Raw genomic sequence first — 25,985 nt, 5'->3', positions numbered from 1 at the left:
CCCCTGGATTCTATATAGCACACCTAGCGTTCTGTGCCGAAATCCAAGCGGATTCTATACAGTGTGTGTAATTCAGTTGGCTTAACAAGCCAGTCAGCGTTATTAACAGCACTTAACAAGCAATAATGAGCACTAATTGGAAATAATTAGATTTTACGCACACACATCACCAAGCGTATTCTGTAATGCAGAACGCCTACATTGTAATGTGCGCAGGCAAAAGGGGGAGTGGTTATGGGCGGGGAAATAGGTGTTTTGTGGGGGTTCTAAAATTTACGCATGTAGTTATAGAAAATGGCTCAGTGCGCCTAAATCTATGTGCCGGAATATACGCCATGTTTTCATTGTATATGGAGGCACATAGTTTTAGGTGCTAGGATATCAACTAAGTGTATTCTATATACTGCGCCTAAATCTAGGCGCTGCTTAAAGAATACGCTTAGGTGAAAATATTTTCCGTGCAGATCTTTCAGGCGCCATGTATAGAATCTCCCCCTTATTGGCTCTACAAGTCTAAATAACTGTAACCTTTTCCTTGCCCCACAGTTTCTTGAACGAGAGGCTACGTTCTCCTTTCTGAGTGACAGTGTTGGGAGGAGACATCCTTGGAGAGAAAAATGGGCTGGTATAAGTACCCAGCCCTGGGGAGGTTCCTTCTTTTGGGGGACTAGATGTAACTTTTAACCTTCTAGCTGCAGCATTTTTCACTTACTGAACAAGTCCTCTGGCTGGCATGACCACACTCATTCTGGGAGAAGAGTGGGAACCAGTCACAGAGCCAAGAAAGCTACTGTTGTGTTCTCAATGAGCACATACAAGGAATACGCCCGCCATCACTTCCTGTGGAGGAACAGATGGAGGAAAGAGTTGAGGGGTAGCGTGAACATCTGGCAGTAGTTCAGAAGTTGGCATGCGCAGTTTCCTGTAGTAGAAAATAATTTTGTATTTTCTGTTGCAAAGGGCGTTCCCAGCGCTAATCAGCACGGCTACATTGCCAGTGCTGCCCAATTACCGCACGAATAGCGTGTGAGCCCTTACTGCCTTCTAAATAGGCCTTTTCCCCACTATGGTAAAAAACGGCTCACTGGGTGCCAATTTCACGCACCTAAACTAGCACTGGCCACTTTTTACCATGGCTTAGTTAAAGGGCCCCTAAGTTTCAGACTGAGAACCTATTTCTCCGTTAAGAACAGCCTTATCAAATGTTATTAACAACTGTTCTTTAAATCCCTAAAGTCATATAGGGCCAGATTCTATATATATAGATTTAGGCACGGTATATTGAATACGTATAGTCAATATCCCAGTGCCTAAAACTAAGTGTCTCCATTTACACAAACAAAAATGTGAAGTAAATCCTGGCAGGTAGATTTAGGTGCACAGGGACATACTCTAGAACTATGGCAATACATTTTACAACGCCCATGAAACACCCATTTCCCCACCACTTTTTGCCTGCACGCGTTAGAAGTTTGGCACACTTCGTTACAGAATATGTTTTGCAAGTTACTACTACTACTTAACATTTCTAGAGTGCTACTAGGGTTGCGCAGCGCTGTACAGTTAAACAAAAAGGACAGTCCCTGCTCAAAAGAGCTTACAATCTAATGGGCAAAATGTCAAGCGTCAAGTGGGGGCAGTCTAGATTACCTGAATAGAGGCATGGTGGTTAGGTGCCGAAGGCGACATTGAAGAGGTGGGCTTTGAGCAAGGCTTTGAAGATGGGCAGGGAGGGGGCCTGGCGTATGGGCTCAGGGAGTTTATTCCAGGCATGGGGTGAGGCGAGGCAGAAAGGGCGGAGCCTGGAGTTGGCGGTGGTGGAGAAGGGTACTGAAAGGAGGGATTTGTCTTGAGAGCGGAGGTTACGGGTAGGAACGTAAGGGGAGATGAGGGTAGAGAGGTAAGGAGGGGCTGCAGATCAAGTGCATTTGTAGGTTAATAGAAGCTTGAACTGTATGCAAAGAACAACTCAAAGAAACTTCAGACCGCTCAAAATTCTAATTATTGCCAATTAGTGCTCATTATTGCTTGCTAAGTGCTGTTATCAACGCTAGTTAGCTTGTCAAGTCAATTAAGTTACGTGTTTTGTTATAGAATCTGCCTAGGCGTGATACATAGAATTCAAGGGATAATGCATACTTCAGAGTAGCTTAATGGTTAGAAGAATAGACTGCTAACCAGGGAAACCAGGTTTCAAATCCTGCTTCTCCCACTGCTGGTCCTTGTGATTGTGCGCCATTCACTTCACCCTCCACTGCCTCAGGTACAACTTAGATTGTAAGTCCTCTAGGACAAGGAAATATCTGAACGTTAACTCACCTTGAGCTTAGATTTGGAAAAAGTAAGTAATAAAATCTAAAAATCAAATCCAGTTCACATAACAGAATTATTTCAGTGAATCGCATCTCATTTCATGGTGTTCCTGCTTAACAACAAACAGGATGGATCTGAGTGATTGCTGATAAAGAAGCCGCTCTCTTGCCCTCTACTGCTTCTAAAACACGGGATGAAGTAGAAGAAACATGATGTACCTTACTTATGACCCTAAAAAGGAGAGTCATAAATCACATAAAAAGAAATGTATTGCAGTGCTTTTTTCTCACACAATACCACCACATGCAGACATACGTGCCACTGCAAATAAGCCTATCAGCAGGCATGGAGATTGCAGCTTTAAGGCAGCCATCCAGGAAGAGCAGCCCCAGCAGCAAGTACACAGCACTCGACATAAATCTGTGGCATACTGTTTATGTCAGACACACTATGCTTCAAAACAAGACACTTAAAAGCTCATAACAGCAAGAACGCTAAAACCATTAAAGAATAAACTTGTCACCCCAGTGAAGGATGAAATTCAAACTGGGGAAGAAAAAAAAGTTCCTTTCTAAGGATGTGCATTCGATAATACACATAAAGGGGGGGGGGGGTCTTTTAATAAAAAAATTAGTGCACATTACCTGCAGCAGGGCCTATAGGAATAAAATGGGCTACCCTTTCCCCTCAGTTTTTAGTGCTCCTTAAATACATGCTAAATCATCTTAACGCACATTAGATACAATTTAACACATTAACAGGGGAATTTTCGAAAGAGAATGGCGCCCATCTTCCGACACAAATTGGGAGATGGGCGCCTTCTCTCAGGGTCGCCCAACTCGGCATAATCGAAAGCCAATTTTGGGCGCCCTCAACTGCTTTCCGTCGCGGGGATGACCAAAATTCACGGGGGCGTGTTGACACTGTACCAAAGGCGGGACTGGGGCATGATTAAGAGATGAGCATCCTCGGCTGATAATGGAAAAAAGAAGGGCGTTGCTGATGAGCATTTGACTGACTTTACTTGGTCCATTTTTTTCACAACCAAGCCTCAAAAAGGTGCCCGAACTGACCAGATGAGCACCGGAGGGAACTGGTGATGACTCTTACTCCCCCAGTGGTCACCAACCCCCTCCCACCCCCCAAAAAAAAGTAAAACATTTTTTGTCAGCCTCTATGCCAGCCTCAAATGTCATACCCAGCTACATGACAGCAGTATGCAGGTCCCTGGAGCAGTTTTAGTAGGTGCAGTGCACTTCAGGCAGGCGGACCCAGGCCCACCCCTCCCCCTACCTGTTACACTTGTGGTGGTAAATGAGAGCCCTTCAAAACCCACCCGAAATCCACTGTACCCACATGTAGGTGCCCCCCTTCACCCCTTAGGGCTATGGTAGTGGTGTTCAGTTGTGGGGAATAGGTTTTTGGGGGGGGGTTTGGGGGGGGGCTCAGCACACAAGGTAAGGGAGCAATGTACCTGGGAGCAATTTGTGAAGTCCACTGCAGTGCCTCCTAGGGTGCCCGGTTGGTGTCCTGGCATGTGAGAGGGACCAGTGCACTACGAAAGCTGGCTCCTCCCATGACCAAACGGCTTGGATTTGGTCGTTTTTGAGATGGGCGTCCTCGGTTTCCATAATGGCCGAAAACCGGGGACGACCATCTCTAAGGTCAACCATCTCAACATTTAGGTCGACCATCTCTAAGGTTGACCTAAATGTTGAGATTTGGGCGTCCCCGACCGTATTATCGAAACGAAAGATGGACACCCATCTTGTTTCAATAATACAAGTTTCCCTGCCCCTTCCCAGGGACGTCCTTAGAGATGGGCGTCCCCGTTCAAAAATGCCCTTCCACATCATTTAGGGGCTCTTGTATAAAGGTACGCAAGGCCTATGCGCATCCAGCATGCGCCAAATCCGCATTACCGTCTTGCTACAGCGTGCCACAGGCGTTAATTTGGCATTTGTTTTGCGCCAAAAACATGCAATAGAAAATATTTTCTATTTTCTACTGCGTGGTGCGTATTTGGCGGTAAACGGCAGTGGACGTGCGCTGCATGCCTACCGCCCAGGTAGCACATGAGACCTTACCACTGTCAATGGGTGGCGGTAAGGTCTCAGGCCGAAAATGGACATGTTCTGGTTTTTATTTTGCCGCATGTCCATTTCCGGTCCCTGAAAAAAAGGGCCCTTTTTCCAGGACGTGGTAAAAACTGGCCCAGCGCACACCTAAAGGTGCACTTGCACTGCTACAGGCCACTTTTTTGCTGCAGCTTAGTAAAAGGGCCCTTTATGCATGTTAAAATTTATTATTACGTTGTGTGTCTGAAAAACTGAAAAATAAGGAAAAATTCCAAACACACCAAATATATTTTCCCTGTGCACATCCCTATTCCTTTCTATACTGCAGCTAGATCATATAGCTAACATTCTACTCCATATTCTGCTTTTCTTTTTTTAATGCTTTATTTGTAAGCTTCAATTCAATATACACAAGACAAAATACTTGCTTAATGAAACATGCCAATGGTGGAAACTACTATCAAGAAATCCAGAATGTAACTGAAACACAAACAGAAACAAACAAAAAAAGAAGCCTTTGTCACATTAGGAGATCCATAATAATTGGAGAAAAGCCGAATAAAAATACATTTCTAAAGATATTACATATGCTGATTTTCTAATGTTCTTGAGTTATGAATCGTTAACAGTGATTATCAACCAAGCTGTATGTGATACCTTTTCATTGGACTTGGGGGTCCTTTTACTAAGCTGAGGTAAAAGTAGGCCTTAGCAAGTTCTTACTTGGGTCTTTCCTGTGTGCAAAGGTAATTTTTACTGTAGCTGCAAAACCCCAATTTTCTATTTTTTTGCAAAATAGCCATGCACTGTTACTATTAGCATATGGCTATTTTTTTTTTTTTTTTACAATTACTGCAGGAGCACATACTGACACCTATTTTGTAGGTGATAAGGGCTCCAATGTTTTCCGTGCTAACCAGTTAGCACGCAGTAATGTAAATACACTAATTGGTTAGCACAGGAGAGCCCACTCTCCATTCCCTCAAAAAATGATTTAGCTACCATGTAGCATGTCCCACCATACTCAATTAGGCACACATTAGCACCTAACATAGCTTAGTAAAAGGGCCCCTTCAAGAGTTATCCACTCTTCATCAGTTCAGGGAAGAAACAATCCATTTATACTGGGTTTAAATAGTACAAACTCACAGCCACACATTCGCATATGGGCAGCTAGCTCACTATGTTCGCTCATTGGATTCAGAACAGGTGGGTGGAAGACATGGGCGTAGAGTTAGAGAATTATATGGCTCCATCCCTGGGGAGAGGTTATCGGTCTCAGGGCTACAGAAAGCCCTATGGGAGTTGGGAGGAGGGAAGGAGACGGGCAAAATACAACAGAAGTGGGCAAGAGATTTGAAACAGCCTAATTTGCAAATTAACTTTCGGAAGCTAGTGTCACGAATACCCTCACTGTCAGGAAATGCAAATCTGAGAGAATGTCAATATAGAATTTTACAGAGCATACATGGCCAAATCGCAGGTGTTCCATATGGGAGGGATCCCGGATCCTTTGTGCTCTAAGTGTCGGCAGGGAGAGGGCACGCTATTTCACTACTTATGGGACTGTTACAAAATAAAAAATTTTTGGAGGCAAATAGCTCAATATTTGGAAAAGGTGTTGCAGCATAAAATTCAGTTTTCCCCCTTGGGGGTCTTGTTAGATCAATATGAAACATTAGCAGTTCCGCAAAAAGGGGCTCGGCAGTTCATCCGCAAGGCTAGCATACTGGGAAAGAAGCTTATTATGAATGGCTGGATGACAGAGGAGCCGCCAGATTATTGGCACTGGAGAAACCGATTATATGACTTGCTTTTGCAGGAAAGAAGGGTGGTGGGATCTTCCCCCAAGAGAAGAAAGGTGTTTTTGGGAATTTGGGAAATGTACATACAATCATTATCCTCAAGAGCCCGCAGTTTCCTGTTGAATAGACTGTAAAGAGGGAGATTTTTTTTTTTTTTTTTTTTTTATTATTATAATATTTGTTCCTAGTGGGACCATAAGAGATTGGAATGAGGACGGTATTGAAAGAGGATGAATAGGTAATGGGAATTATGAATAAATGGAGAATTATGCATGGTCACAAATAAAATGTTGAACTATAAAGCAGAGGGTTTAGGGAAGGGGAGGGGGGGCGGGGGGATAAAAGAAAAACTTCATTGACTGGAATGTTAGAAGATTTTATTTATTATTTTTTTTTTTTCTTTTTAATTGATACTTGTACAATGTTAATGTGGAAGTTAATGTTGGTTTGCATTGCTCTTTCAGTCAATAAAAAAGATTTAAACTAAATAGTACAAACTCATCTAGATTTTAAGTTGTTTGTATATGTTGATACAGCTCAGTAAAGAAGATGTAAGACATCTACCTGGTTTTCAAGGGTGACGATGTAGAGGAACTGAAAGAAATCTCGGTGAACCTGGAAGATGTACTGGGCCAAATTGACAAATCAAAGAGTAGAAAATCACCTGGACCAGATGGTATGCACCTTGGGATACTGAAAGAACTCAAATGTGAAATTGCAGATCTGCTGTTTGTGATCTGTAACCTGTCATTAAAATCGTCCATAGTACCTGAAGATTGGAGGGTGGCCAATATAATATGCCTTTTTAAAAAAAAAAGATTACAGGGGTGATCCTGGAAATTACAGACTGATAAGCCTACATCAGTATCTGGCAAAAATAGTGGAAACTATTATAAAGAATAAAATCACTGAACACATAGACAAACATGATTTAATGGGACAGAGTCAACATGGATTGAGCCAAGGGAAGTCTTGCCTCATCAATTTGCTTCATTTATTTGAGCGTGTAAATTAACATGTGGATAAAGGTGAGCATGTTGATGTAATTCATTTCAACTGCAAAAACACACTGCATCATCCTCTCATCCCAACATAACATTTACAAACCCACAACCATAAACACCCCAGGCCACACCCTCCCTACTTCAGATAGCCTAAAAATACTCGGCGTTACAAATGACCGCAATCTTACACTTGAGAGCCAAGTAAACTCCACTATAAAGAAAATGTTCCACTCAATGTGGAAACTTAAACGTGTAAAACCTTTCTTCCCGAGGGAAATATTCCGTAACCTAATACAATCAATGGTACTAAGCCATGCAGACTACTGCAATGGAATCTATGCGGGACGTAAAGAACAACTCACAAAGAAACTCCAGACCACCCAAAACACAGCAGCCAGGCTGATATTCGGTAAATCACGATTGGAAAGTGCCAAAGCCCTCCGAGAAAAACTGTACTGGCTACCAATCAAAGAAGGTTCCACCTTCAAAATCTGCACCCTGGTCCACAGGATTGTCTATGGCGAAGTCCCAGGATACATGACAGACCTTATAGATCTATCAACCAGGAACAGAACCGGATCATCATGAACATACCTAAACCTCCACTACTCAAACTGCAAAGGACTCAAATACAAAGCAACCTATGCATCCAGCTTTTCTTATATAAGCACACAATTATGGAACGCACTGCCAAAAGCTGTGAAAACAATCTACGACCATCTAAACTTCAGGAAATCACTAAAAACCAACCTGTTCATAAAGGTGTACCTTACTGACCCAACATAAAGGCCTGAACTCTGCAACACAGCAAAACCAAAGATCGTATTGGACACTATATAACGTTCCCTATCCTCGACTCTAATGGGCCTGAAACATACCTACCTTATTTGACCACAACATCACCCTGTATTTGTTCCTCTACTGAACTTGGCAAACGCCTTTGGTACTATGTAAGCCACACTGAGCCTGCAAATAGGTGGGAAAATGTGGGATACAAATGTAACAAATAAATAAATAAATAATGTATCTAGATTTTCAGAAAGCATTTGACAATGTCCCTCATGAGAGACTCCTGAGAAAATTAAAAACCATGGGATAGGAGGCAAGGTTCTGTTGTGGATTAGGAATTGATTGATGAATAGAAAACAGAGGGTAGGGTTAAATTGCCAATTCTCTCAGTGAAGGAGAGTCAATAGTGGACTGCTGCAGGGATCTGTACTAAGACTGGTACTATTTAACATATATATTAATGATCTGGAAAAGTGAACAGCAAGTGATGTGATTAAATTTGCAGGTGACACAAAACTTTTCTAAGTTATTAAAATGCATACAGATTGTGAAAAATTGTAGGACAACCTTAGGAAGTTGGAAGACTGGGCATGCAAATGATGTTAGACTCCACCTTAGGAGTCAGACCCAAAAAAAAGATCTAGGTGTCATCGTTGGACAATACTTTGAAATCTTCTGCCCAGTGTGTAGTGGCAGCAAAAAAAACCAAACAGAATACTTGGAATTATTAGGAAAGGGATAGAAAATAAGACAAAGAATATTATAATGCCTCTGCATCACTCCATGGGATTTTGCCAGGTTCTTGGGGCCTGGATTGGCCGCTGTCGGAGACTGAGTGCTGGGCTTGATGGACTTTTGGTCTTTTCCCAGCGTGGTAGTGCTTATGTACTTATGTGTGCAATTCTGGTCACAGTATCTTAAAAAAAGATATAGCAGAATTAGAAAAGGTTCAATAAAGGGTGATCAAAATGATTAAGGGGATGAAAGTCCTCTCATATGAGGAAAGGCTTAAGAGGTTAGGACTATTCAGCTTGGAAAAGAGAAGGCTGAGGAGGGATATGATAGAGGTCTACAAAATACGGAGTGGTGTGGAATGAATAAACGAAAATCAATTTTTTACTCTTTCAAAAAGTACATAGACTAGGAGACACTCAAGGAAGTTACATGGTATTACCTTGAAAATGAACAGGAGGAAATATTTTTTCACTCAATGAAGTGGTTAGTATATCAGCGGTTTGGATAAGTTCCTGGAGGAAAAGTCCATAGTCTGCTATTGAGACAGACATGGGGAAAACCACTGCATGTCCCTAGGATCAGTTGCATGACTCTTGCTTCTATTTGGGATTCTGTCAGGTACTTGTGACCTGAATTGGCCACTGTTGCAAGCAGGATACTGGGCTAGATGGACCATTGGTCTGACCCAATAGTATGGCTATTCTTATGTTCTTATGTGATAGACAGAACTGGTAACATAGGACTCAGTAGAGACATTGGCTTTTTCACTCATTATCAGATACAGGGTTTTTGAATTGTGAAATGTTACTGTCTCATCACCCCTGTCCCCCATATTTCCACATATGGTTAAATGGGGACAGAAATCTAACCCATCCCCGCCGGAATCTAACCCGTCCCCGCCTCAAATAATCTCCTCCATCCCAGCCCCTAGTCTGCCTTGCCCTTGCCATTCCACAGTCACCTTGACCCCCCCCCCCCAAGAAAGCCAGATTCTATAAGTAGTAAAAATACTAGTAAAAGTAACATAAATCATTTTCTTCCATTCTCTGCTAAGTACAAAATTAAGATACACATATCCATGTGCAGAGTGTCCCCCTCTCCTCTCCATCCCCTTCTATCCCATGTGCTCTATTTTCCTGTTTCCCTTCACACTCCTCCATGTATGCCCCCCTTACCAATCTTTTTTCCCTCTTCCCTGCACCCACACACCCTCCACCCTTTTTACCAAGGACATTAGATAAAAGAGGAGATGGGGTGAGCCTATGTAGCCCGTTATATGGGCTGAAGCCAGTAGGTGGAGATTGCCGCCACACTGGTTCACCCAAAACAAAAATAAACACTATTGAAAACAATAGCAAAAAGATAATTAGAAATAAGGGACTTTTTGTTTTTTCTACATTTACATCACACATTATCTCAAGCAAACTCAAGTTCAATTTAGTTTACATTTAAAAATACACTGAGACAGAATAATAGAATTCAGTTATATCATGGGAGCAAGTAGATGAATATATGTGAAACATTTAACAAAGTTCAGATTAGCATACAGTGGTGGAAATAAGTATTTGATCCCTTGCTGATTTTGTAAGTTTGCCCACTGACAAAGACATGAGCAGCCCATAATTGAAGGGTAGGTTATTGGTAACAGTGAGAGATAGCACATCACAAATTAAATCCGGAAAATCACATTGTGGAAAGTATATGAATTTATTTGCATTCTGCAGAGGGAAATAAGTATTTGATCCCCCACCAACCAGTAAGAGATCTGGCCCCTACAGACCAGGTAGATGCTCCAAATCAACTCGTTACCTGCATGACAGACAGCTGTCGGCAATGGTCACCTGTATGAAAGACACCTGTCCACAGACTCAGTGAATCAGTCAGACTCTAACCTCTACAAAATGGCCAAGAGCAAGGAGCTGTCTAAGGATGTCAGGGACAAGATCATACACCTGCACAAGGCTGGAATGGGCTACAAACCATCAGTAAGACGCTGGGCGAGAAGGAGACAACTGTTGGTGCCATAGTAAGAAAATGGAAGAAGTACAAAATGACTGTCAATCGACAAAGATCTGGGGCTCCACGCAAAATCTCACCTCGTGGGGTATCCTTGATCATGAGGAAGGTTAGAAATCAGCCTACAACTACAGGGGGGAACTTGTCAATGATCTCAAGGCAGCTGGGACCACTGTCACCACGAAAACCATTGGTAACACATTACGACATAACGGATTGCAATCCTGCAGTGCCCGCAAGGTCCCCCTGCTCCGGAAGGCACATGTGACGGCCCGTCTGAAGTTTGCCAGTGAACACCTGGATGATGCCGAGAGTGATTGGGAGAAGGTGCTGTGGTCAGATGAGACAAAAATTGAGCTCTTTGGCATGAACTCAACTCGCCGTGTTTGGAGGAAGAGAAATGCTGCCTATGACCCAAAGAACACCGTCCCCACTGTCAAGCATGGAGGTGGAAATGTTATGTTTTGGGGGTGTTTCTCTGCTAAGGGCACAGGACTACTTCACCGCATCAATGGGAGAATGGATGGGGCCATGTACCGTACAATTCTGAGTGACAACCTCCTTCCCTCCGCCAGGGCCTTAAAAATGGGTCGTGGCTGGGTCTTCCAGCACGACAATGACCCAAAACATACAGCCAAGGCAACAAAGGAGTGGCTCAGGAAGAAGCACATTAGGGTCATGGAGTGGCCTAGCCAGTCACCAGACCTTAATCCCATTGAAAACTTATGGAGGGAGCTGAAGCTGCGAGTTGCCAAGCGACAGCCCAGAACTCTTAATGATTTAGAGATGATCTGCAAAGAGGAGTGGACCAAAATTCCTCCTGACATGTGTGCAAACCTCATCATCAACTACAGAAGACGTCTGACCGCTGTGCTTGCCAACAAGGGTTTTGCCACCAAGTATTAGGTCTTGTTTGCCAGAGGGATTAAATACTTATTTCCCTCTGCAGAATGCAAATAAATTCATATACTTTCCACAATGTGATTTTCCGGATTTAATTTGTGATGTGCTATCTCTCACTGTTACCAATAACCTACCCTTCAATTATGGGCTGCTCATGTCTTTGTCAGTGGGCAAACTTACAAAATCAGCAAGGGATCAAATACTTATTTCCACCACTGTATATACCCAACCCAACTGGACATTTAAAAAAAGGCAAGTGCATTTTTATGATATACCACTACAATCCACAAAACAAAAGGAGCAAGCTCCTACATGCCATCTTTTTCTTTTGATGTAGGCACAGGAAAAAAAAAAGATTTTAAATGCTCCCAGGTTTCAACCTAATTCATGTTTAATGTGGGATATAAATGTCATAAATAAGTAAATAAATAGATAGAAACTCTGAATGTTGAGCACCTGATTCTCATAACATGATGTCTGTTTTACTGGCCGTTTACCAGGAGAAAAAAAATCTCTGCATGAATATAACACTGCTAGGGTGTCCCTATAGCCAGCCCCTCCAAATGACAGTGATTATGATTTATAACAAATTACTACTCTACCTATGAAAAGTTATCCCGTTATTATACTTTCTCTGTGTACATCCATATGCACAAGCTGACATGTTTGAAAACATAAATGAGATTAACTAAAAATGCCACCAGCAATAAAGAACAACAATGTGGCTGGAGCAGCTCATAGGTTTGCTTGCTTTGTTTTGAGTGTACAGCAAAGACGGCTGCATGAGGAAGGGGAAACAGATACTAACCTTGCTTTTTAACAGTTCCCTCCCTCCCCTCCAGCCCTTCTGTAAAAGTCTTGTGAGGCTGCCGCTGGAAATCTCAGCTGCCATTTTAAAAAAGCAGCGACAATGGGCAAGAAAGAGTGGGGATCTTTCCTGCCCTGAAGAATCCACTAGACCATGGGAGGTAAAGCTCAGATCGCCATGCATTTCGGTGGGGACTCCGCAAGACCTGGGTCCATCCCTGTGGGATCCCTACAGACCTGAACGGGATCTCCGCAGGATTCTCATGGTACCCATGAGAATCCCGCCATCCCCACTCCCGTGCAGCTCTATAATATCCAAGTGGACTAATATGGCAATCAAAATTCTCTGCTCAAATTGTAGAAGAAAATAATACATACCCTAATATTATTAAGGTTAACTTCTTCGAGGTTAGGATCATTTCTTTTTACTCGTTCTAGGGTTTCTTCTATATCTGTTGAATTAGGTTCTTCATCAGGAACTGGTTTATATTGTGTGGGCTTAATAACACCTACAAGAGAGACAAATGATAACTTCATGCTACACGGTACAACACAGAGGGATGTGCATCTACCCTCACTAGCACAAAATAGTAACTGAGTCAGTTAAAAAGCATGCAGAATCTTGCTGAATGTCAGAATACAACAAAGAGATACGTTTTAACTTCAGTCCTGATAATAATTTTTAACTCATTCCCAACATACTGTATGAAAATTCAAAAGACACAATATTATATTTCCATTTGTGGTGTTGTGTTCCTGCAGTAATATTAACAACCCAGTTCCAACTTTCAAGCAAGAATAAACTAGACATAGGCAAAAGACTATTACAGCAGTAAAAATATTCAAACAGTACACACTTCCCCAGCTGCAAAGGATTAAAATACAAACTAACACATGCGACCAGCTTTTCCTATATGAGCACGCAGTTGTGGAATGCACTACCAACTAACTTGAAAACAATTAATGAAATAACTAACTTTCGCTAATCTCTGAAAACCTACCTCTTCAATAAGGCTTCTTACCACGAGAATCCATAGCCTAACTATAACACCTCAGCGCTCCATCCTTAGTCAGAAAATTATCTCTACTACTGTCTGCTTAGATCTTTTTGTCATCCTTGATCTCTTTGTAACACCAATTGTATCTGCTACCCTGGAATGGCTATGCCATAACAGGTCTTTGTAAGCCACATTGAGCCTGCAAATAGGTGGGAAAATGTGGGATATAAGTGCAATATTGCATTATCCTCTGGATTCTATACAGCACGCTTAGAGATCCGTGCCAAAATCCAGGCGTATTCTATAACGACACGTGCCGCTTATAGAATACGCTTAGTCGGAAATGTTTTCCATGTGAATGTTTTAGGCACCATATATAGAATCTGGCCCTAGATGCTATATACAATGTCAACAGAATACACATTAAAGCATCTTAATAGACAGCACAGTACGTAGGTAGAACATATAGATAGGTACGGTAGAGTAATAGGAGTTAGATTTTTAAAAAATAAGGGTGACTAACAAGGAAAAATAGCATATAGAGTCAGAAAAGGTGCATGAAAATGATAAATTAAAATATTAAACTATCTGTACAATCAACACAGCCTTGTAATGGTTCAAAGATATTGTACAGATCTGAAACCAACAGGAAACTCTCTCTGCTACCATAGCAGGATAGGGCTATGAAATCTCACTGTATCCATAACTAAAAACACAATGGAGGAGAGGAGGGACAGGGGAGATATGATACAGACGCCTAGTACAATCAATGGTGCTAAGCCATCTAGACTACTGCAATGCCATTTATGCTGGATGTAAAGAACAAATCATTAAGAAGCTTCAAACCGCTCAAAATACAGCAGCCAGACTCATATTTGGGAAAGCGAAATACGAAAGCGCCAAACCCCTAAGAGAGAAACTACACTGCCTCCCACTAAAAGAACGAATTGCGTTCAAAGTTTGCACCCTGGTCCACAAAATCGTTCACAGGGAAGCCCCGACCTATATGTCAGACCTTATAGGCTTGCCTACCAGGAATGCAAAGTGATCAGCACGCACATTCATCAATCTCCATTACCCTAACTGCAAAGGACTAAAATATAAATCCACATACGCAACCAGTTTCTCATACATCTGCACGCAGCTATGGAACGCACTACCAAAGGCCATAAAAATAATGCAAGACCTAACTATCTTCCGAAGGCTACTGAAAACAGATCTGAAAACAGTGGTATCTGTTCAAGAAGGCATACCATAAACACCCATCTTAAACACCAAAAAATAAGACTACACGACATAGACATAATTGAAATCTTATCACTTGACTGATCAACCTCCTTACCACTAATGAATAAGCATAACCACTTCAATCTCTATGTTGAATATGGTCTCTCCATAGTCGATGACCTAAAGAATGATACAACCCAATTTCGTACTCAGGAACGTTCATGTATTAGTATAATTTATTCTTCCAATTTCTTACTCAGGAACTTTCATGTATTATTCTTCCTTAACATATATATGCACATGATATATATCTATACCATGATCTGTTCACATATGTTATGTTACATGTATGTTACCATGTATGTATGCAACTTAACACATTACCATTTGTAATTCTGTTACCCGGAAATGGCAACCGCCATTACGGCAAATGTAAGCCACATTGAGCCTGCAAATTGTTGGGAAAATGTGGGATACAAATGCTACAAATAAATAAATAAATGATTGAAAGGTATTAATATAGAAACATATTTTCCTGAGAAAGGAAAACGATAAAACTAGAGGACATGAATTGAGGTTATGGGGGGGGGGGGGGGTAAACTTAGGAGAAATGTCAGGAAATTCTTTTCCACAGAGAGGGTGGTTGATGTCTGGAATGCCCTTCCGAAGGAGATGGTGGAGAAAATAACTGTGGCAGAATTCAAAAAAAGGTGTGGGATGAACCACAGGATCTCTAATTAGAAAATGAATGGTTTAAAAAATAAAACTTAAATGGTTGCATATGTGTTTGCATGTCAAAGTGGTGCTTCAAAGGCAACTCTGGCCGCATCAACTAAGGCCGGTGTTGGGCAGGCTTGTACAGTCTGAGTCCTGCATATAGCAATCAGGTTTAGGATGGGCTGGAGAAAGCTTCGATGGAAATTCCAGTAATTTGGAATGTGAGGACAGTGCCGGGAAGACTTTTACAGTCTGTGTCCTGCAAATGACAAGACGGATTTGGATAGGCTGGAGTGAGCTTTGACGGCAACTCCAGTAGTTGGAACATAAGGACAGAGCCGGGTGGACTTCTATGGCCTATGTCCCAGAACCAAAGAAAGACCACGATTAAGTATATAATATCATGCTCAGAGTTGATTTAATCTTGAATTGATAATGGATGTGAATGTTGGGAAACTGGATGGGCCATTCAGGTCTTTAGCTGCCATCACTTACTATGTTAATATGTTACCATCAGGCTCATTTTCAAAAGAGATGGACGTCCAAAAAGTGCCATAAATCGGCACTTCGATGTCCATCTCACAGAAACGTCCAAATTGGTATAATCTAAATTGCATTTTGGACGTCTTTCTCGGAAGTCCATTGCAAGGATGTCCAAATCTCAAGGGGACATATCGGAGGCGTGTTCAAGGCAGGACTTGGATGTTCCTAGGGCGTCTTTGAGCCATAATGGAACAAAGCAAAAACGTCCAGCACTAAAACTTGGATATTTTGAGCTGGACCTGTTTTTATTATGAATAAGGCACAAAAAGGTGTCTCAAATGACCAGATGACCACTGGAGGGAATCAAGGATGACCTTCCCTTACCCCCAGTGGTCACTAACCCCCTCCCACCCCCAAAAAGTGTGGTTAAGAACATTAGTTTCTACTTCAATCACAAGGGGATAGAATATTAACCACCACTACTACTACTATTTAGCATTTCTATAGAGCTACAAAGTGTACGCAGCGCTGCACAAACATAGAAGAAAGACAGTCCCTGCTCAAAGAGCTTACAATCTAGTAGACAAAAAATTAAGCAAACAAATCTCCCCACCTGCCGGCGCCGTCGTGTTTTCAAAATGGTGGCCGAGACTTCCGGTGGTAGTCTTGCAGGTCTCGACAGTTTTGCGAGACTTCTGCAGGGAGTCATGGCCGTCATTTTTAAAGTACAGCGGTGCCGGGCAGGGTGAATAGCGGCAGCACAACAGGCAGGAAAGAATATGTCCCCCCCCCCACAGATGCCACTACAGCGTGTCTTTAAAGGTAGGATGGGAGAGGGCTGTATTGTACGGTGGGCATCTGGGCAGAGCCTCTGTGCCCTCAGGCGCTGCCCGGTTGCCTGAATGTTCAGTCCACCCCTGCTTGTCTTGATTTGGCCAAAAATGGAGTGTATTAAACAAATCCTAGTCCAAAAACACATAGAATCAATCAATCAGCCCTTGTGCTAAAATAGCATGACATGTAGTAAAATAACCCATTCTTATTAATAGTTAATGTTGATAACTCCCCTCTCCCCCCTTGTTGGTTATGTTTACTAAAGAGCATTAAGTTTTTGCACTTAAAGCAGATTAATAGTCACAATAATACAGGAATTCCTGGCAGACAAGGGTCTCCTGGCCTGCCCTTTCTGCCTAGCTTTCCTTTGACTGTATCAAAGTAGACCCTACTTGATCTGTGGCTGTGTCTCTCCTTTGTTCTTCCTGTTATTCTCTGGATTTGCTGCAGGTGATTTCAAGCATCCACTATCCCCTCAGTAAATAACTAACTTAGACCAGTTCCTCATATTTTGTTTAACTGTACACAGAAATTGCCTTGAGTTTAGCCACCCCTCTATTTATTCTAACTGAATTTGTACTACCCATCTTATCTCCATCTATATATTTGCACTTGGCCCCTGGCTACAGAGTAAGATGTCTCATTGTATTGTAGGAACAGCATTAGAAGCCATTTGAATGTTCTAATGTGGACTTATTAGGTGTTCCACTGGTAGTATGCTGACATCATATTATATCTATTTTATTTGAATGTTCTTCCATGTAGATGGATTAGCTCCTCATTACTAGCACTTAGCTAACACCCGACAGTGGCAAGCTCCGTTTCACTTCTTTGGCTTCCTCGGGGGCTGTGCTTTGACATTTACTGATTCCCAAAGATGGTGTCATTCATTTCAATGTACACATTACATCCTATATGTCGTGCTCAACAGCAGGTCGACTTTTTTTCTTTTAGAAATAAGACTAACATAAGAGTTTTCAGAATAAACTATGAATAAAAGTTATTTGCAGTAAGAAACTGAAACAAATACACAAAAAACAAATATATGTTTTAAAACTAAGGACTAAAATTCGATAAATAAAAATGGATTAAAAAATTGAAAAAATATACTACGAGGTTTCAAGACCAATGATGATCACCACAACCCCAGTGCAAGACGCTAGAACTCAAGTTGGCGTTCAGGTGTACAGTGCAATCCGCTTAAGTGCAAGGGTCTGGGACCAAAGAAATACATGCAGTTAACCAGAGCGTGCACTTAACCGTTGTGACCCAAAGAAGCTTGACATCTGATAAACATATGTACAGTACTGCTTATCATACTGATGTTATACAGTCTCCGCTAACTGACATTAGGCTTACTTGAAGTAATCAGTCATAGTCCTCTGTACACTATTGTGTCTGTGAATTCCAGAGACGTCTGCCAGACAGTAAAAACTGTCATAGCACTGACATCCAGTGGCCTCCAGATAGGCCCGCACGGTGTTGAGACTCTCCAGCGCTCTTGCAAAAGTGATAGGATGTTGTTTTGTCAGCATGTGCCTCGCTGCTCATTTCATAATCTGTTTCATCATCAGCCATTGCCTGCGTGTAGGCGCATATCTCGACATCAGTGCTGTCGTCAGCTGTTTGTAGATTGTAATCAACAGCTACATAGTGATGAAACTCCTCTACAGTAACACCGGCTGGGATGTCAATAGCCTGTTCATCTGACGCGTTTGCAACAGCTGCATCTGTTTTGTCCCTCTCCACATCCTTAACAAAGCTTGCCTGCTTGTAGCAGTTCACAATGGTTGCTTGTGTAACATGATTCCAGGCTTCTTTCTACATATGTTGGGAATCCAACCGTGATAGATTATGAGCCAGTTCAACAGCACGTTTATCCTTGCCAGTCTGGTCATCCATAATGCTCATCAGATGAGGTAGTACAAGAGCCCAATAATGTTTTTTAAAATTGGCTATTATGCCCTGATCCATAGGTTGGATCAGAGAGGTAGTGTTTGGTGGCAGAAAGACCACCTTGACGTTAGACAGCCTGACATCATCACTGTGTGAAGCACAATTATCACAAAGCAACAAAATCTGATGCTTTTGTGCCCTCATCCTAGTGTCTAACTTCTTTAGCCACTGCTTCCAAATTTCCCCAGTCATCCATGAATTTGTGTTAGCCTCGTATGATACAGGAAGTTGCTTAACATTCTTGAAGCAACGGGGCTGTTTGCTCTTTCCAATGACGAGTGGTTCCAACTTCTCATTCCTATCCATATTGCAGCAAAGGAGGATCATCAGTTGGTCCTTCGACGTTTTACTTCCTGTAGTTTCGGCTTGTTTGAATGCAAGTGTTCCATCAGGAATCGCTCACCAGTAGATAATTAACATCAAGTACTCCAGATGTTTTCCTAAAGTTTTATACTTATTTTATTGTATCAGCTAACATTAACACATATAGAGGGGCATAATTGAACAAAAACGTCTATCTCCATGGGCGTTTATCTCCGAGAACGGGTCCGTGAAGGGGCGGACTGAACCATATTTTCGAAAAAAATAGACGTCCATGTTTTATTCGACAATTTGTGAGCTGGGTGTTTTTGTTTTTCAGTGATAATGGAAAATGAAAGCGCCCAGCTCAAAAACGAATAAATCCAAGGCATTTGTTCGTGGGAGGGGCCAGGAGTCGTAGTGCACTGGTCCCCCTCACATGCCAGGACACCAACCGGGCACCCTAGGAGGCACTTTTACAAAACCCAAAAAAAAGGTAAAAGACCTCCCAGGTGCATAGCACCCTTCCCTTGGGTGTTGAGCCCTCCAAATCCCCCTCAAAACCCACCGCCCACAAGTCTACACCATTACTATAGCCCTAAGGGGTGAAGGGGGGCACCTACATGTGGGTACAGTGGGTTTGGGGGGCGGTTTGGAGGGCTCCCATTTACCAGCACAAGTGTAACAGGTGGGGGGGGATGGGCCTGGGTCCACCTGCCTGAAGTCCACTGCACCCCCTAATAACTGCTCCAGTGACCTGCATACTGCTGCCAGGGAGGTGGGTATGACATTTGAGGGTGAAAATAAAAAGTTGTGAAACGGCATATTTTGTGGTGGGAGGGGGTTTGTGACCACTGGGGGAGTCAGGGGAGGTCATCCCCGATTCCCTCCAGTGGTCATCTGGTCATTTAGGGCACTTTTTGGGGCCTTATTCGTGGAAAAACAGGGTCCAGGAAAAGTGCCCTAAATTCTCGCTAAAAACCCATATTTTTCTTCCATTATCGGCGAAAGGCGCTCATCTCTGATCACCCGATAACCACACCCCAGTTCCACCTTCACCACGCCTTTGACACGCCCCCATCAACTTTGTCCGCATCCACAACGGAGTGCAGTTGAAAACATCTAAATTCGGCTTTCGATTAGACCGCTTTATTCGTTTTTGTGAGATAAACGTCTATCTCCCGATTTGGGTCGCAATATAGGCATTTTTCTTTTTCAATTATAAGCTGGATATTATCTTAAAGCTCACTCAGAACTGTCTCTCACTCCACATTTGTTACGTCATTCAGAAATACACATCTACATTACGTAATGAATTTTAACACTGATCTTTTCAATCCACCTCACTTAATTACTGCTACTTGTGATCCAAAATCCAAATAAATAAAGGGGGTGTCAGAGGCATAGCAGGCATGGAAATCCTTCTCACAGGAACATCCACATTTTGGAAGTCCTCAACTGCCATCGCAGGGACAGAGGCATAGCGAAGGACCTCCTTCACCCATACTCTAAAAAAAAAAAAAAAAAGACAAAAGTTTTTAAAGTTGTTTTTTTCAGGGTGGGAGGTGGTTAGTAACCACTGGGGGAGTCAGGGGAGGTCATCCCCAATTCCCTCCAGTGGTCATCTGGTCATTTAGGGCACATTTTTGTGGGTTGCTCGTAAAAAAAAAAGGACCAAGTAAAGTCGGCCAAGTGTTCGTCAGGGACGCCCTTCTTTTTTTCATTATTGCTTGAGGACACCCATCTGTTAGGCACACCCCAGTCCCGCCTTTGCTACACCTCCGACACGCCCCCGGGAACTTTGGTCATCCCCGTGATGGGAAGCAGTTGGGGATGCCCAAAATCGACTTTTGATTATGCTGATTTGGGCGACCCTGAGAGAAGGACGCCCATCTCCCGATTTGTATCGAAAGATGGGCGCCCTTCTCTTTCGAAAATAAGCCTGAAAGTATATCATTGTATATGTAACTGTTGTATCCCCTATTTGTGGCAACTTGCTTTATATGTCTGAAAGAGTCTTTTATATCAAGTTTTTTCCAAATCACTGCTCAGTGCCGTATCACACAGGATGCTTTTAAACGTGCACAGTACGTTTGCCACTTATCTCAATGTTCTTGTCCACACTGCCGTTATTTCATGATATACTCCCTATGATGTTTAAATTGCTGGTATATGACATTCAAACTCTGATTTCAACTCCTGAACATTGTCACTATGCAACTCTGGATGTCCGTTTGATGTTATTGCCAACGTTCGAGTGTAGCTGAGAGGCTACAAATAAATCAAGTAGTTAACTGGTCATCTTTGTTTCGAAAATGGCCGAAAATCAAAGACGTCCAAATTGCAAAACGTCCAAATCCAAGGACATCCATGGTATTTTTGAACACAAAAGATGGACATTCACTCTGCAGCTCCTTAGTACCTCTCCACTCTCATCTCTCCCTACATTCCTCCCCGGGAACTCTGTTCACTGGGTAAATCTCTCTTATCTGCACCCTTCTCCTCCACCGCTAACTCCAGACTCCGTTCCTTTTATCTTGCTGCACCATATGCCTGGAATAGACTTCCTGAGCCGGTACGTCAAGCTCCATCTCTGGCCGTCTTCAAATCTAAGCTAAAAGCCCACCTTTTTGATGCTGCTTTTAACTCCTAACCCTTATTCACTTTGTTCAGAACCCTTATTTTATCATCCTCACTTTAATATTCCCTTATCTTTTGTTTGTTCTGTCTGTCTGTCCTAATTAGATTGTAAGCTCTGTCGAGCAGGGACCGTCTCTTCATGTTCAAGTGTACAGCGCTGCGTACGTCTAGTAGTGCTTTAGAAATGATAAGTAGTAGTAGTAGACATCCATCTTTTTCGAAAATGACCTTCTCCCTGCCTCAGAATTTGGACATCTTTGTAAAACGTTCAAATTCCAACTTAGATGTTTCTTTCGAAAATGCCCTCCATGTCACATAAATCTATATGTCTCTTTATATATACATACATACATGCATGTGTGCGTGCACATACACACACACACATATACATAAGGGGGAGAATTGATTTTTAGGTCAAACACTGTTTTCAAATTCACAGCCTCCTACAAGTGAGGGATAATTTTATAACAAGATAACTAAGCAGTGAAGGCATAAGGGTCATAAGCTGTGCCTATTTCATAAAGGCATCTGCAATAAGCGAGGGGCCATAAATAATTCACATAGGGGCTCTGCTCATAGCTCTTTGCAGGACTCTTTTGCAAAGAGCATATAAACTCCCATCACACACCCCAAAATAGACAATTACATACTTAACTCTTTACATGCAGCAGGCCATAAATCAGGAGTCACAGAGATCTGACATAACTGCTAGTCATTAGAAGATAATCAGCACAATTAGAAGATAATCACAGCAGGCAGACAAGTGCAGACACAATGGGAACAATTTTCTGCCCTTGCCTCGGGGGAATACTAGGGCAACAGCAGATTACAGACACCAGCTCCAAAGTCACAAGGCCTTGCACAGATTTCAGCACTAGCATCTGCACATAAGCAAGAGTTCTAAGCAAAATCCTAACAGAGTGTCCTTGCAGGTGCTGTTGCAGATTTGCTGTTTTGAGGACACAAAAAATAAAATGTTGCCGTGCTCCAGCCCCGCTGTGCCACACAGTCAACTTGACCCCCCCAAGAAAGCCAGATTCTATAATACTGGTAAAAGTAACAAAAATACATTTTCTTCCATACACTTCTAAATACAAAATTAGAAAGGATGTACATTTTCAAAAAAAAAAAAAAAAAAAAGTAAACATCCATGAGCAGCATATCCCCCTCTCCCCATGCGCTGTATTTCCCCCTTTCCCTTCCCCCCATGTATACTCCCCTCATGAATCTTTTTTCCAGCCCCCTCCCTCCCTGCACCCACACTCCATCCACCTTTTTTACAGCTCCCTCCCTCCACCCACACGACTCCATCCATCCATCTACCTCCTTCTCCTGCCCTGAGGCAGGGTGCCCTCCCCGAACATACCTTAACGCGCCCTGGTGGTCTAGTGGTGGCCTCTTTGGGGCAGGAAAGAACTCCACTCTTTGCTGCTACTGACCTGCTCGCTGCCGCTTCAAAATGGCTGCCGAGAATTCACGCGGTGGCCTTGCAAGACTTTGCAGAAGTCTCGGCAGCCATTTTGAAGTGGTGGCAACGAGCAGGTCAGCGGATGCGGGCAGGAAAGAGTGGGTTACTTTCCTGCCCTGAAGAGGCCACCACTAGACTACCAGGTTGTGTTAAGGGTACATTTCGGGGAGAACACCCTGAGGTCCACATTAAACTAGTTTTCTGCATGGAAAAACCTTTATAAACTTACTTCCATATCACATAAAAGTAGGTGCTATGTTTTCTGAAGCTTATTTTTGTACGTGTATACCCCTAGGGAATTTTATCAAATTGAGAATTTCAAAACTCAAATTTGAGACCTCTTTCTCTGCAGTGCAAATCACAAGGGGGCATGGGGGGGGGGGGGGGGGGGGGGGGATGCAGGATTTGTATGTTTCCAAAACATGGACGGTTTTCTGCCATAATGGAACAAAGCAAAAACATCCAGGGCTAAAAGTTGGACGTTTTATTTATTTGCTGCACTTGTATCCCACATTTTCCCACCTATTTGCAGGCTCAATGTGGCTTACAAAATGTTACAACGACATATACATATTATAGAATAAGAATTTCAGAATACAGATACAGATAGGTACATAAGAATATCATAGCAATCATATTAAGGGAATCATAATTTTACAATTGTTACAAATAAGAGTGCATAAGTAAATCACATTGGAATAGAAGTGGATTGATATATAAATATAACATAATGATATCAGGACAAGATATAATATTCAGTCATGAGGATGTAATTAAGATGAACAAATAGGAGGGCTCCATAATAGTTGTAATAGGAATAATTCGGGAGTCGAATCGTTATGGGGAATCTTTGTTGTACGCCTTTATGAATAAGTAAGTCTTTAATAATTTTCGGAAGGTTGTCAAGGTCGTGTGTTGTTTTTATGGCGGTCGGTAATTCATTCCATAGTTGTTTGCAGATGTATGAGAAACTACATGTATGTACAGATTTGTATTTAAGTCCTCTGCAATTGGGAAAATGAAAGTTTAAGCAGGTGCGTGATGAACTTTTGTTATTTCTCTCTGGTAAGTCAATTAGGTCTGACATATAGGATGGGGCATCTCCATAAATGATCTTATGAACCAAGGTACATATCTTGAATGTAATACAATCTTTCAGTGGGAGCCAATGCAGCCTTTCTCTAAGGGGTCTGGCACTATCATATTTCGCCTTGCCGAATATCAATCTGGCTGCGGTGTTCTGGGCTGTCTGGAGTTTCTTGATGGTTTGTACCTTGCATCCCACGTATAAGGAATTACAATAGTCCAAATGGCTCAGAACCAATGATTGCACCAGTACGCGAAATGTCTCTCTTGGGAAGAAAGGTCTTGCTCTTCTGAGCCTCCACATTGCATAGAACATCTTCTTTATGACATTTTTTACATGGCAATCTAGATTAAGATTGCAATCAAGTCTTCCGTTAATAAATGAAATTTGTCCATATTCGATCTGCTGGATATTCATTGGCTGTCGGATCTAAGTAGTCGATGGGTGGATCTTACTTACGAAGATCGTAAAACCAAGGAAGTGATTTGTTTCTTAGTGATGATCTTATTTGTACTGGCGCTATTGAATCAAGTATATTCTTGCATCTCATGTCCCAGTTAAGAAGGTATTGGTTGGACTCTATTTGTGTTGACCAATCATTCTTGTAGAACTGATGCCAGAATTAAGCCGGATCGATGTGACCTCTAGTGGTGAAAGTTTTAACAAACTCAGACCACCTACACTAATCATTCCTGAGCTCGTCCTGCCAATTTCGGAGTCCCTAAAAATCTTGGGAGTCATAATTGATAGATCTTTGACATTGGAGCAGCAAGTGAACTCTGTAGTCAAACAAGTGTTCTTCACTGTTTGGAAACTTAAGCGTATCCAGCCTTATTTCCCTAGAGAGGTATTCCGCTACCTAGTTCAGTCCCTAGTTATAAGTCGTCTCGATTACTGCAACAGTACCTATGGGGGATGCACATCCACGCTACTAAAGAAATTGCAAACTGCTCAGAACACAGCAGCTCGACTCATCTTCGGCAAATCGAGATTTGAAAGTTCAAGCCCATTACGTGAGAGGTTGCATTGGCTTCCTGTGAAGGACCGTATCGTTTTCAAGATCTGCGCATTGGTGCACAAAATCATCTATGGAGATGCTCCTGCTTACATGGACACTCTCATTAACTTGCCGCCCAGGAACTCCCGCAAGTCAGCTCGCACATATCTCAATCTCCACTATCCAGCTCTTAGTGGCCTCAAATATAAGATTGTCTGTGCTTCCTCTTTTTCTTATCTTAGCACTCAATCCTGGAACGGACTGCCCCAAGTGGTCAAATTCACCCCAGATCACTCGGCCTTTAAGAAGCGGCTCAAGACCTTCCTTTTTGGTAGAGCATATGCTGTGGGCCCTCCTGGTGTTACATCCCTCTGAGCCACGGCAGCCACATCGACAAATTGTCACCTTCCCCTCTCTCCCTCTCCCTCCTGTAGTTCCTCTTTCCCTTCTCTGACACTAATTCCTGTATTTTGTATTAATGTTGTTTAATAGACTATTGTACGCCACATTGAGCCTGTCCATGGGCGGGAATAATGTGGGATATAAATGCCATAAATAAATAAATAAATCTTAGTTTGATGATTTTCTCATTAAAGTAAGTAGCTAGATCGTCTGCTGATGGGGTATCCATGTTGGATAAGGTGACTGGTGTAATGTCTAAAATATTGTGTACAAATTGAAATAATTTATGTAGGTCTTTATTGTTTTGCCCTATTTTGGAATTGTAATATGACCTTTTAGATTGCCTGATAGAATATTTATATTTTCTTAACATTAGTTTCCATGCAGTGAAAGTTTGATCATCTTTCTTTTTATTCCATGCACATT

At 42.3% G+C, this 25,985-nt stretch overlaps 1 protein-coding gene across 3 annotated transcripts in view; it reads right to left on the bottom strand.

Annotated features, from left to right (window-relative positions):
• TMOD1 (tropomodulin 1) overlaps positions 1-25,985 on the bottom strand; it is a 161,514-nt gene that overhangs the window by 26,163 nt on the left and 109,366 nt on the right. For all 3 annotated transcript variants that reach the window (XM_030194454.1, XM_030194456.1, XM_030194455.1), the window contains exon 6: positions 12,829-12,959. In XM_030194454.1, the coding sequence (XP_030050314.1) occupies positions 12,829-12,959 (131 nt within the window). The remainder of the gene's footprint in view (positions 1-12,828; positions 12,960-25,985) is intronic.

The sequence above is a fragment of the Microcaecilia unicolor genome, chromosome 2 (assembly GCF_901765095.1).
Source record: "Microcaecilia unicolor chromosome 2, aMicUni1.1, whole genome shotgun sequence".
Lineage (NCBI taxonomy): Eukaryota > Metazoa > Chordata > Amphibia > Gymnophiona > Siphonopidae > Microcaecilia > Microcaecilia unicolor.
Note: the sequence above shows the minus strand (reverse complement) of the source record. Positions and strands in the feature narration are given on the sequence as shown.